Below are 13,774 nucleotides of genomic sequence, written 5' to 3' on the forward strand. Positions count from 1 at the left end.
TACAGAGTGAACCCCTACTTCCTATCTTAAATTTTGATTTATAAAACTAGTGGTCTCTCTCAAATCCACTCCAATTTACAGTGTAGCCCTTCGTGTAAAGCTACTGAAACTCGTGGTCCATCTCAAAATGTAGAATGAAAACAATGCATCCTAGTATTGAGAAAATTTTCCCCTTCTGAACATTTATTGACAAACCAAGAAATTGAATGCAATATTCTAGAGTTTGACTGGTTCTCTACCTATGAATAATAAATTGGATTAGCCTAGTCAAATGGTATTATTGGGGGACACAAATTAACAAGAGCAGAACAAACCTTAATTGCTCGATCAATTGCGGGGATTCTTTCTTCCAGAGATCCATGAGGATTGCTCATTAAAAAATCAGTAGGAAGTGTCCCCTGTAGTATCGTGTATTTGCCACGTAACAGACCTATGACTCTTTCCACATGGATGCGGACACATGCAATACCCCTTGTTGTTTCAACATCAACTGGGTCAAGTTGATCCTTGCCTTTCGTAAACGCTCACTGCGTAAAATATGCTGTATACGGACCCTTACTTGGGGCGTATACAGTCAGTATACATTGTGGTATACGGTAAGTATAAGGATGTGCAAGGTCTGTATAATAACCAGTATACGTCAGGGTATGCCAAGAAAATAGCAGGACCGTATACATATGTAGCATAATTCCTTATATTTCAGTATACATGTCAGTATACATTATGTATACTGTGTGAGTCATAAGGTATACTGGAATTGTATAGCAGGTATGTATACGGATTCTAATATTCTTTGGTGGATTCCTTATAGTTCAGGGTTCATATCAGTATATACTGCGAAAAGAAGGATATATACTGGGAGCGCCTACTGTGTTACGGACTCATATCTTTTTTTTGTTTTTACTCCTTGCATTCAGGACACTGCTTTTTATTCTCAAATGTAATATAGACATTATAATGTTACCCAACCTCCCACAATCCGAAATATAAATGGAATCTTGGGACCTAAATAGAGGGATAAAGGATGTTCAAGGCCGTGTAGATGTAGCGAGAGAGGTGTTAGGCCCCGTTGAGACTAGATGACCGTTCAACCACACCTTGTCCGGGCACTAAACTGGAAGTTGTTCAGACACCCCAGTTCTTTCTTTCTTCGTCCACTTTGCACCGGCCACCGTTGTCGTGACTGAAACGCAGGGAAGCAGGGGAGAAAGCTCGGGAACTGACGAAAGCGTGTTCAGACAAGTACCCGTTCCTGGTAACGGGCACCTAATCTGAACGGGGCCTTAGAAAAAGAGAAAAGAGCGCATTGCCTAAACTATGAATGTAGAAGATAAGCAAGTTTTTTGAATGAATGAAATATTTTGCTTTATTTATATCAAATAGCACCTTTCGTCACAGAAACATCACGAAATATAGAAATCCAACTGTAATGTTGTATTCAACCTAATTTACCATCATTTCAAAATCTTATTATAAACATGATAAAAGGAGAAACCTAAATGTCTTTTTTTTTTAAGAAACAAACTGCACCTATTACAACAAGCCTAACGTTCCATGTCTTTGTGAAATCATACAATGAAAAATTAACAAATCTAATTTCCTATCTCTTTGTGAAATTGTGCAATGAACCCTAGTAAAACTAGGCTAATTTTCTGTCTCTTCCCATTCAGTATCCTCTCCTGAACTTTCGCCATCTTCCGCTTCCTCTTCCCTCGTGTTGTCATCTTCCTCCTCTTCGGAATCTGCATCGTTTCTGCCAATGAAAGTTGACGTTGTTTAACTCATTGAAACATAATGAAGTTATTTGAAATTGTTAACTAGAGCGCAAATCAAATTCGACTTATATTTTTTTGTTGTTTTGTGCATTGTTTGTTTAATTAATTTCTAATAGAAGCCATAGTCGATAAATAAATCGTGCCACTTTCCTGTTTTTGAAGAGAGATTTATGGAAAAAGAACGTCGAAGGCCGGCCGGCCGGCTAGATAAGATTTATATCGACGTCCTTTTATTATTTTTTTTTGTTTTCAGTAGTCAAGTGCATGAAACATTTAACATACCTCTGCGCCTCCTCCTTTCTTTGTTCAAGGAGGGCCTTCCACTCATCGGAAAGTGCCCACTTGGGCGTACCGTTTGGAGGCTCTTTTTCCGATTTCTCCCCTTGTCTTGCGTTTGTTCTCTTCCATCGCTTGTTTACTGAGCTCTCAGCTTTTTGGTATCTCTTATCGAGTCTAAAGAAAAGAGAAATACGTTCATATGACCACAGCAACGATAACGAAATTAGCCTGCAGAATAAAGTTGTTTAAGAAGCCTAACAAAAACAACAACAACAACAATCTTTATATTTTCTTAACTTAAGCAAGGGGCCGCAGGCAGCTAGAGCTAATCTAGGCACTGGGGTGAATAGTTGTTTTAGTATATACAAAACAGTGAGATAATATACACCACAAAAAATTAATTTGGATGTTTTCTTCACTTGTCACGGGACGCCATTTTTTCCTGAGTTGCTCGCAGGTAAATAGCACAGGATATCCGGAGTTTGACGAGCCAATCAGCGCGCGAGTTCAACGCTATCCACTGTTTTAGTATCTACTAATGCTGATTAGTAAAATCCAACTAGTGGTCTATTGTCAATGCTGCGTTCTGATTGGTTGAGCTACTAATAGGCTATTTGTTATAGCCCACCAGTAGCGAAAGCGCCGGCCATATTTGTAATGTTTTGGTCGCAGAAAAGGATTTAAGTCTAGCTTTAACTAGCGAAAGATGTTTTGTCTCGATATTTTTTTGACCAGCTAGTTGGATTTTACTAAAACAATTATTCCTCTCGCCCTCATGGCCTCAGAGTCAAGCCTTATCGGGTAGCGCGGTGAATATAACACCGAATTCTTACATTCACCGCTGAAAATTATATTAATTATTCATATTTAAACGCAGAAGACGTTTACAATAAGTAAAGAATAACAATAAATAAAATTTTTAAATTAAAAGCTGTTATCCCTTGGACATTACCTTGGAAATAATCACGTATATATCATCTCATTCCAGAGTTTTGCGCCTACTGGTATTCTTTAAAAAGCATTTTCTGTATTTCGCTTGATCGTTTTACTATGTAGAAATTGTCTGGGATAGCCAGGTAACCGTAGCGCAGCGAGTGTTGTGAGAATGGCCTATTACTACTATTTCTACTGTTTGCAATTCTTCTCAATAGTTAAGTTGATACAGGACTTTTCGTTTTCCTTTTTATTGTATTTTTCAGTATTACTTACTTGTTTAGAAAGTGAGTCAGCAATTGACTTCTGTAACTAGGGGGCCTTGAAACCCATCCCTCTTCACCTTCACTACTGTTAGCATCATCGTCCGTAGACATGTGTTCTTTCGTCAATTTTGAAAAGGCGTGGGCCTCCTTTTCATCCTTTACCTGGCACTTTCTCCTTTCGTATTTCTATGGCAAAAAAGGAAAGCTTGTCTTTACTACGGATTGACTAAGATGACTTAGTTATAGAAGGATGTTAAGACGGTTTGGATAAATATACGTATATACATGTACCGTAAGAAAAGGAGTATTGATATGTTTCACAGGAAAGAGGAAAGCTTTTCAAACGAACAAAAAAAAATGCACTATAAAAAAAACCGCAAATAAATGTCATGTTTGAACTTGACAGCATGTGCCCTAATGTGTAGGATAAAGTAATAGTTACGTCATGGGCAGACGGAATGAGTAACTTTGTAGAGTTCTTTTCGTGCGCGGACAGATGTAAAAATATCGCTTACCCTCTCTTTTCTAAGGTTTATTTTCTTCTTCATTCTAATCTCGTCAGTAATTTTTCCCAAGGCACTTCTACGGATGTGTTCATGGTACTTTTTGGCTGTTTCTGCAAAGAAACAAGGAATTTGTTAGTCCAAGTAGGTGTCATTTTTTTCAAGTTTACAATAGTGATTGAACTTTGCAGACTTGCTGTACTGTATGCTGCATTGTTACCTACTTTCAACAACAGCTCTGGCAAATCCTCTTCCCGGTTGGCGACAAAGCTCTTCTACAATAAGCTGAGTGACCTTTTTGTTGTGAACACTGCTGACCCTACAATGGTGAAAAAAGTATTAGATTGTCTGCAGTACAGTACCAGCGGCGTAGGAAATGTTTCCGTACGAAACAAAATATTGACAATTTTTATTTTGGGGAGACAATCGAGGAAACCTATTTTTCTTACCCCTTTCCCATTAATTTATATTTCATTTCATGTAGTGCCTGTTACATACTGTAAAACTATTGAATGAGCTGGAAATTCAGAGTGCGTAATCAAGTTGTGATGATTGAGAGAAGATTATAACGCACCTATGCAAGGATTTCTTTCTAACTGTGCAGGTTATTTGGTTGGAATTTTTTTAAATTACTGCTCAAAGAACAAAAACGCTGGGCCAAATGACATTAAATTAACCGACAGCGCGCAAGAGTCGATTACTTGGCGGGAAAACAGAAGAGTTGATGCCGGTACCCGAAAACGTACAAGAGTCGAGAGTAACCTAAGGGCCGATTTACACGGTACGATTTTTGTCGCATGCGACAACGGCTTACGACAGGCCCGCGACATGACTTACAATTGTTGTGTACGTCAGGAAAAATGTCGTAGCATTTTAAAACATTTTTTAAAACGCTGCGGCAATTGTAAGTCATGTCGTACATGTAGGCCCGTCGTGAGCTTGTCGCATGCGACAAAAATCGTGCCGTGTAAATCGGCCCTAAGGGTGCGTTCGATTGACCCTATTCCGGAATAAGAATACGGAGAGTGATGAGAACGTTATGTTGAAATATAGTATCAACGTAAGCTACTTAAAAAATTACCTGCCGATTGAACAATGGTTCAAGTTTTTAAAAGAATTACTCACACTTCCTTTCCTCTGTACTGCTTGGTGGTATCTCTGCTGTTGTGCAGCTTGTGAACTTCCTCCTAAAAACAGACGACCAAATACAAGCTGTGAAACTGAGAAAAATGTTGTAAACTGATAACGAGGCAAAATTAATTCATGGAAAAGCGTGTGTTATCCTTACTCTATTAACTTTGGCTCCGTAAACTACGTTTGTAAAGTAGACTTGGTTCAGTTAAGACTCGTTTTTCATATGATCGCAGACAATCGCGGATCGTTGAGGAAGTTGCGCGAATTTTGCTGGCCAGTCACTCAGAACGAAGCAATGCAAATGCAAAACAAACGCATATTTACTTTCATAGGCTTAATATGGCTGTTTTTACAGTTCAGCCTTCATTGCAGTAGTGTTCGTTTCAGAGCGCGCAGAAATGAGGCTTGCGAGTCAACATTCGACCAGATATATAGAAGTCAGAAGAGTAAGAGATTTAGCGCGCGAAATGCGAGAAAATTATTAATAAGTTCCTATCCAGAATTTACGTTTTTCTCAGAAGACAAACTATGGTCGTTGAATGGAAAGCAGCCCTCAATAGTTGTGTACATTTGAGGTTGTTATTTTTTTAAGGTCTCGTCACAGGTTTGATAAGTTCAGGAGTTATTGCTAGAGAGTTTTTGCAGTTAGGGTTATATTGGTATCGTCAGCGAACATTCTCAGGGAAGCCTCGCGGAGGCACTTAGGAAGATCGTTAATATACATTAAAAAAAGGAAGGGACTTAATATGCTGCCTTGCGGAACCCCACAAGTAATAATGCGAGGAGATGACAATCTTCCATTTACATTACATCTTTGGGTCCGATTGTGTAGGCGCGATTGAAACCAAATGATAGTTGCCTGGTCGGCCCCAAAGTATGAGATCATGCGGAAAATGATTTCATGGTCGATGGTGTCGAATACCTTTTTAAGGTCAATGAAAACGACTCCATTCAGGAAGCCATTGTCGATGTTAACATACCCGCTATTTGTCGGCTCACAAGCAAAGCTTTGAGGGTTCTATGTAAGGAACGCAACCCTGACTGGTAAGTTGATAGCAGTTTATTATCATTTTAGGTAATGATAAAGTTGGTCATAGACAAGTTTTCCAAGCACTTTTGAGGCTAGCGGGATAACGGAGATCAGGCGATAATTATCTAGGTCTGATTTTAAGCCTTTTGTAAAGATCGATGTCACCGTAGCCAATTTCCATTCAGTTGGATAGATTCCCGTGAGGATTGATTTTGTGAGTATGTCTGTTAGTGAGGGTGCAACAATACTAGCTGCCATTTTTAATAACTTACTAGGGATCTTGTCAAGTTCAGTGGTTTTCTTTTCATCGACTTTTCCAACAGGTTGAGAACAATGTCGACACTCGGAGTTTTTAGAGAAAACGAATTATTGGAGGGCGACAACAATGATGGAAAATAACAAAGGAAAAACGCAATATATAGAAAATCGCAGACACCGCTGGTTGAAAATAATTTACCTCAAAATGGATAGCTTGAAAAAATCAGAATAATCATTGTTAGAATAGGACTACCTGCGTTTGGTTTGAGAACCTAATGTAGAAAAAATTAAGGTTCAAAAAAAAGAACACTTTCTTAATTCAAAACTACATCCAAGAAGCATCAAAATGATGTTTATGTCATTGTCATAGCATAAATACTGGCAAAACAAGAACGTTATAAAAAAAAACTGACACCTGGAAAGTATGACGAAACTTTAACACATCCATATACCATTACTCGAAAAAAACGAAAGAAACAGCCAAGAAGCAAGAAATCACAATGACCTTCGATAAGAACTTCTTGTGTTGACCCGAAAGCCAGACTTTTAAGACTTGGGCTCAACTGTAGAAACGCATCCCATGAGATGCCGCAATCACAGTCACGTTTTCTAGAAACAAAAGCTTCCGCGACCGTTTGGCGCTGCTCTAACATAAAACGTACAGAAACAGTAAGTGAACATTTCGCATGCCTGGTCAGTGGTCTCTCCCACGTTCTCAAACTAATCGTCTCTACTAGTCAAAAAATACTTAACAATAGAAATGAGGTGGTGTGAAGACAAGTTAAACAGCAAAACAGTTGACTTCCGGTTGCCATCATCGCGCGCCTAAGCTCTCTATATTTCCTCCGACTAAAATGTGCAATAAAAACTTTGCTTTGCGATTGTTTGCGATCGTATGAAAACCTTCTTTGCAATCTTTTGAGATCTGCAATCCGCGATCGTTTGCGATCTTATGGAAACCAAGATTTAGGCTGTGCTTCCATAACAAAAGTGTCAGCTGCATTTTTAATCAAAAAAAATTTCTCACCTGAGTAACAACGCCAAAGGATCACAGATTTGAATTTTTAACTTACGTTTTAAGATCTAAAACAGATTTTAGCCCTAAAGCCTTGAAAATGTAATCATTTACCATTTTTACTCAACGACGCGATCATGTCGGCTTAGCGGTAAACCTTTCATTTTAAGTTGGAACGATCTAAGTTGGAATAAATGAGACTGATTGCGTGCAGCGTGACCCAACACCGGTTTCCGGTGTTTCGAAGTTACTGAGCCATTCATTACGATAACAAGTATACTTACTTGAACGACAAGAGATGATTTAGGCCTCTTTCTCTTTTTTGCGCGTCCATTACCACTGCTAGACTCATCAGCGTCTTCCAGATCGGTGCGTGATAAAGTCTTCACTTTGTCGTCAAAGGCATTTACTTTGTCTGTCAGCTTTTCGATCCGCTCGTTTGAACTTTTCACGGACTGTAGAAGTTCCTCTACGGTTCTTTGGCAGGCTGCAAGACCAGCGATTACTTGTTGCATCGTTTCCCGGTTCTCTCGTGAGGACAATGGAGTAGAGTCGCTAGACCGGTTAGCAGAACTTGACGAAGATCGATTCAATCTGTTGTTAATAGAACTTGCTCTCGAACTCGAACTGCTCGAACAGGTCGGAGTTGAAGGCGCTGAATAAAAATTGCTAGCTCTACCGCGGTTTAACGAGGTGAAAGTTTGAGACATGTTTGCGAAATCAAACAAGACTACGATAGGAGCACGCTTAACTGAAAAATATGGTTTCGTGATAAATCCGTAATACCATTGATTTCCCGCCACAAGCCCATCATTCAAAGCTGCCGCTTCAGCTATGTAGCCAGGCCTCCCTACCTCTGTTTATTCCAACTTTTCTTCTCGATGTCATCTACAGTGTAACTTAGAAAAGTGGTTAATGGCTCCTACATGTAACAAGTCTCCCGCGAATGATAAAAGTGCACATAGTTCGACAACGAAAAAGCGATTGTGCGAACATTGTGATCGTTTAGTCTCAATCCGGACTTACAATGCACACAAACGAAGGAAGACAACAGTGATAACAGGTAAAGCGCATGTCTTATATTGATCAACAAAGTGTTGTTTGTGTTTGATCTGCTCTCCCATCTATAAAAGCTGCGGCTGTATTTAACCAGATTTAACATTAAGCTTATTTTTCGCTTATAGATACACCCAATGTATTGCAAAGGCAAGATATCGATTTCCATTCTGATTCAAGTGACCTGGAATTTCACTATTCAAGTGATGAATACCCTGAATCCCCTGCAAAATTTGCTGGGCTTTCCACTGAAAATCCAGAAGACCTCGGTAAGCTTTTAATCAGCATATATAAGCTTGAGTTTTCTGCTTTCTAAGTATCCATGAATTATCATGCAGGTAGACAATGAAAGTAATTAGAATTACCATGTAGAGAGTATATTTTGGTACTGCAGCTGAGGGTTTTCACTAGTCAGACTGATGGAAAAAGATTAAAATTATTTATATTCATCTTTTCGATTGCATGTATTGGTTTCATTCATTAATTTTGCCTGATACATTGTATAAACCTGGTAAACAAAAACATACAAGAAAGTTACTGTCTCTGGAAAGCAAAGGAAAGGAACTTTAGGTGTCTAGTTGTTTTAGTGCTGGAGCACTAATTGAGGATACCATAAACTGAAATTAATTTTTTGTTCCTTTTTTTTTGGGGGGGGGGGGAGAGGGGAAACGAGAGTACCCGGAGAAAACCTCTTGGTGCAGAGTAGAGAACCAACAAACTAAACGCATGACTCTAGGAATGGAACCAGGGCCACATTGGTGGGAGACGAGTGCTCTCACCACTGCGCCATCCCTGCACCCCCAAACTGAAAAGTCTTGGAAGTGCCACTGCTACTTGTTGAAATTATAAAAACTGAAAGCAGTGAAACAATTTGATGGACTTAAAGTCGCAATCAATTGCAGAATCGATTTTATTCTTTGAATGATTTAATCAATTGAGGATGGCGTTCAATAATCAATGACCATCGAAATCACAAAAAAATAACAAATTAAATTATTCACCAATTATCAACATCATTGTATTCTTTGATATGGGTGAGCATTGATTGTCAAAGCTTTAATATCTGAATAAAATTATTATCTGCGGTGTATGTATAAGTGCTTATAATAATTTTTTGCTAGTAATAACGGAAGGTTGAGTGCATGTGAGATGGCGACTCCGGAATCAAAACATTTGGTCCCTCTTGTTCACTCAAAATTATTTGACTAGAATATGAGAATTTATGTCCTATTTATTAATTTTTATGTTAGATGTGTCAGTGGATGATTGTAATTCTGCTGCCGAGTCAACAGACAGTGTGGAAGACTTTTATGTAAGTCAACCTTACATTTACTTATTTCTTTATTGATTGATTTTAAAGAAGGATGTTTCATATATTGATGGTTCTTGCACAGCTGCAATAGTTGATACATCTAAAGTCAATTTTGCCCTTTTGATTTTTAGCTCTGGTTACAGTTTGGCTTTAAGTATAGCTTTAATTTACTATGTAAATTATTGTGATTGGCTGCTGATGTTTGACTTGAGTGCATTTCCTTTTAACTCATCAAGTCAATGCAAAACCAGTCACAAAATTTGTATGTGGAGAATATATGTACAGTGTATGCCCTTGTATGTATTATGGAAGCTACAGTATGAATTGAGAATGATTCGAACTTACCTCAATAGAAGTATAGCTGGTTTGGATAAAAACATAGTGTACAGTGTAGAAGAAAAAAATGGTGTCTAACATGACTGAAGTCACGCTCATAATAATTATTTTTGTCAAGATCCGTTGCTATTTGAATGTGGATGAAAAAAATAAAACAAGGGTAAAATTTGTCAACCAAAATTAGTCTGGCAACCTAAAATTGTTTGGTTAGTCACCATTTGGTTTCTTTTAAAGAAGAAAATTAATTTCAGACCCTGGCCCAAGTTAAATATTAAATATTTGGGTCATAAATTATGCATTTTTTAGTTTCTAGTTTAGTTATTGAACATTTGTCCCAGGAAGAAACTGATGATGAGGCAGAATTGCAGTTTGAAAACCTGATGATGTCATCTGATGAGGATAATGCTGCTAATGAGAATGAGTCTGTGCTATCCAAGAAATCATCTTTATTGAGCACTTCACTCATCAAACTTGTAATTATTTTCATTATGACTTGGAAAATCATGCATAACTTACCAGATGCTGCAGTGAGCACTTTGTTTTGTTTTTTGAAAAGGCTGCTGGAACTTTTCTCAAGGTTGCTTCATTGTGGTAAACTCAAACTAATATCAGACCTGCTGCCTAAGTCACTGTATATGGTAAGGAACTTTTTAGGAGTAAATAGGGATGACTTTGAAAAGTTCATTGTTTGTCCAAAGTGCAGTTCATGTTACAAACCTGAGGAATGTGTACGTACTCTGGTAAATGGAAGAAAGAAGGGTGAGCGTTGCAGTTTTGTAGAGTTTCCACGCCATCCACAAAGAGCTCAGAGAAAACCATGTGGAGCATCTCTATTTAAAACTACACGCTCAAAACATGGAGAGCTGACTTTAAAAGCAAAGAGGGTTTTCTGCTACCGTTCAGTGAAGAAAACCCTTCAAGAATTCCTTAAACGGCCTGGATTTGCTGATAAATGTGAGCAGTATAAAAAGCACCCTCGGGATATCAACCTTCTTGGAGATGTGTATGATGGAAGGGTCTGGAAAAATTTCAAGAATGGAAAAGGAGAGCCTTTCTTTGATGCCCCTAACACTTTCGGATGTATGTTGAATCTTGATTGGTTTCAGCCATACAAGGATTCTGCATACAGTGTTGGGGTGATTTATTTAAGTTTTCTGAACTTGCCACCACAGGAAAGAAATATAGAAGAAAACATTGCAGTTGTAGGGATTATTCCTGGCCCACAGGAACCAAGCAGAGATGTGAATCCATTTTTGGACCCTCTGGTGAATGAGCTATTGGACTTCTGGGATGGCGTTTGGTTGGATTGCCCCTCAACTGGACCCAAATTTTGTCAGCTGTGACATTCCTGCATCTCGCAAACTTTGTGGTTTCTTAGGATTCTCTGCAAGAAAAGGTTGCAACAAGTGTACCAAGGAGTTTCATAGAAGATCATTTGGAGAGAAACAAGATTTCTCAGGATTCGATCGAGATAGCTGGAATTTGCGTACTAACACTGAGCATAGAGAGCATGTATGGAGGGTACGAAACACAGTAACATCAAAGAAAGGACGTGACACAAAGGAGAGTGCCTATGGTGTGCGATTCTCATCCTTGATTTACCTTCCATATTTTGATTTTATTTCTTTTGTTGTCATTGATCCTATGCACAACTTGATGCTGGGCACAACAAGAAAAATGCTTAAGGTGTGGAAAGAGTTAAACTTGCTGGATGAAAAAGACTTTAAAGTGCTTCAAAAGCGAGTAAACAAGCTCAAAGTTCCTTCTAGTATTGGAAGAATTCCATCAAAGATTGCATCCAGCTTTAAAGGCTTTACTGCTGACCAGTTTAAGAACTGGGCATTGGTATTTTCAACCTTTGCTCTAAAGGACGTTTTACCAGATAGACATCTCCAATGCTGGAAATTATTTGTGAAGGCTTGTCACATACTGTGTTCAACAGTTATCAACACTTCTGAAGTAAAACTTGCAGATGAGCTCCTCGTCAAGTTTTGCAGAACTGTTGAAGACTTGTATGGTACATCTGTTGTGACGCCAAACATGCATCTTCATTGCCATTTATGTGAATGCATTCTTGATTTTGGTCCTGTCTATGGCTTCTGGTGTTTTTCGTTTGAACGTTACAATGGCATTTTGGGTGCTATGCATGTGAACAACCACCAGATTGAAGTGCAACTTATGAGAAAATTTATTGAGCGGCAGCAAGTAAGGAACATGTCTTGGCCAATTGAGTTTGTTGGATTTAAAGAGATGTTAGTGTCTGTAGACAGCGGCTCATTGGCAATGACAAAGAAGAAGGCAATGACGCCAGATGAGTACAGAAAGAGTATCCAGCTTAAAGCTAGTACTGGAACAGACCTTTTTCATTTGTCTTTCCTTGACAACCATTTCATTCGAGTGTCGTCTCCAGTCAAGGAAATTTACATGAGTGATAATGAAGTTGAATCCTTGACAAAAATGTACACTTTTCTGCATAAAGAAGATTGTATTGTTTATGTTCCCAAATTGTGTTGCCAGTTCTCTCAGCTGCAGCTGTACGATCAGAAACTTGACTCCCGGTATTCACGAAGTGAACGATCTGCTTGTATAATGGCTCGATGGTATGGTTCCAGTGGATTAGACACAACTTCAGAAGATCTAAGGCCAGGTGGGTTTCTGTGATAAGTGAAGGTATTATACTGCTCTCTAGTCTTGCATGCTTTGTACAATAAAAGTATGATTGAAAACCTATCAAAGAAGGTTTCTGAATTATTTCTTTTATTCTTGAACCTTTATCATATCAAAGTGCATGTTCTTTTTGTTTGTTTTGATTTTACGTTTACTTTTATATTGTCTAGTTTATTTTCTTTTGAAAATTTGGATTGGGAATATTGTTACAGTGTAGTTTACTTTTGATTAAAGGTGAAGAAATGCACGAACAGTGTCATTATAATATATTCTAAATAGGTTTTTTTTTTTTCACTGTTGAAGTAACAAAGTCATAAACTTGCAGGTTTGTGACCATTATTGACAGTACTATCACATCAGTAAATTTAAGTCATATTAATTGTGAAAAAATACAGTTTTGAAAGTCCAGGTAGACAGGCTCATTTCTCTTTTTTAGAACTGTTATAAATACATTGGCACAAAAGTGATTTGTAAGGGAAACCAAACTAGAAAATGATACAGTGTAACCTATTAGTTCTTATCAAAATAATGTACCTACCATACCAATATTTTTTCTTTCTTTTGCAGGGATTATACAATACTTCTTCAAACACACTGTGACTGTCCAGTCCTCTAATGGTGCAACTTTGGACCTCCCATACACCTTTGCTTGTGTTCACTGGTATAAAGTTCATCCACATGCAAGGTTTTATTTTGGTTTACCAATTCAAGTGTGTCTGCCCTCATTTGAAGCTGAATCAGTGGCAGCTTTCATTCCTGTCTCAAGAATTGATAGTGTTTGTGTTGTAGCTGAGTTAAATTATAACTTAAGAACTCCTAATGGTAAAGAAAACATTGTTGTAGTAGTTCCTCTTAATGTTAAGTCACACTTGTGAAGGATTTGGTTAGTAATGCCTTTGTATTTTCTTCATTAAATCCCAAGGGTTTTCAAAGAAATCTTGGTTGCACTCATGCAATTTTAAGACTTTCACAAATGCCATATACGTGGGTTTTATTTTCATTACTTGTGAAATACTAGAGCTCAACAGAAAGTAACCCACAAATAATTCTTTAGATATACTGTAATTATATGTATCACTCATTTGCAAAAACTAAAGGTGAAAGTATAAAATAAGAAAAAATTGTCTTAACATCCAAATAGGCTTTACAATTATTGCATGTTTTTGTTAATGTTTTTGGTAGGCTGCTGGGCATCCTAAAATGGTTCTCA

At 38.0% G+C, this 13,774-nt stretch overlaps 1 protein-coding gene and 1 pseudogene across 1 annotated transcript; one reads left to right on the top strand and one right to left on the bottom strand.

Moving 5' to 3' along the window:
• Positions 1-1,644: 1,644 nt before the first annotated feature.
• LOC137995901 (uncharacterized) lies at positions 1,645-7,903 on the bottom strand. Its single transcript, XM_068841359.1, has 7 exons — positions 7,478-7,903; positions 4,882-4,943; positions 3,981-4,075; positions 3,769-3,869; positions 3,264-3,439; positions 2,058-2,228; positions 1,645-1,753 (listed from the first exon to the last, which is right to left on the bottom strand). The coding sequence occupies exons 1-7, from the start codon at positions 7,901-7,903 to the stop codon at positions 1,645-1,647; spliced, it is 1,140 nt and encodes a 379-aa protein (XP_068697460.1).
• A 198-nt stretch (positions 7,904-8,101) lies between these two features.
• On the top strand, positions 8,102-13,511 carry LOC137994860 (uncharacterized; annotated as a pseudogene).
• The last annotated feature ends 263 nt before the right edge of the window (positions 13,512-13,774 follow it).

The sequence above is a fragment of the Montipora foliosa genome, chromosome 3 (assembly GCF_036669935.1).
Source record: "Montipora foliosa isolate CH-2021 chromosome 3, ASM3666993v2, whole genome shotgun sequence".
NCBI classification, from domain to species: domain Eukaryota; kingdom Metazoa; phylum Cnidaria; class Anthozoa; order Scleractinia; family Acroporidae; genus Montipora; species Montipora foliosa.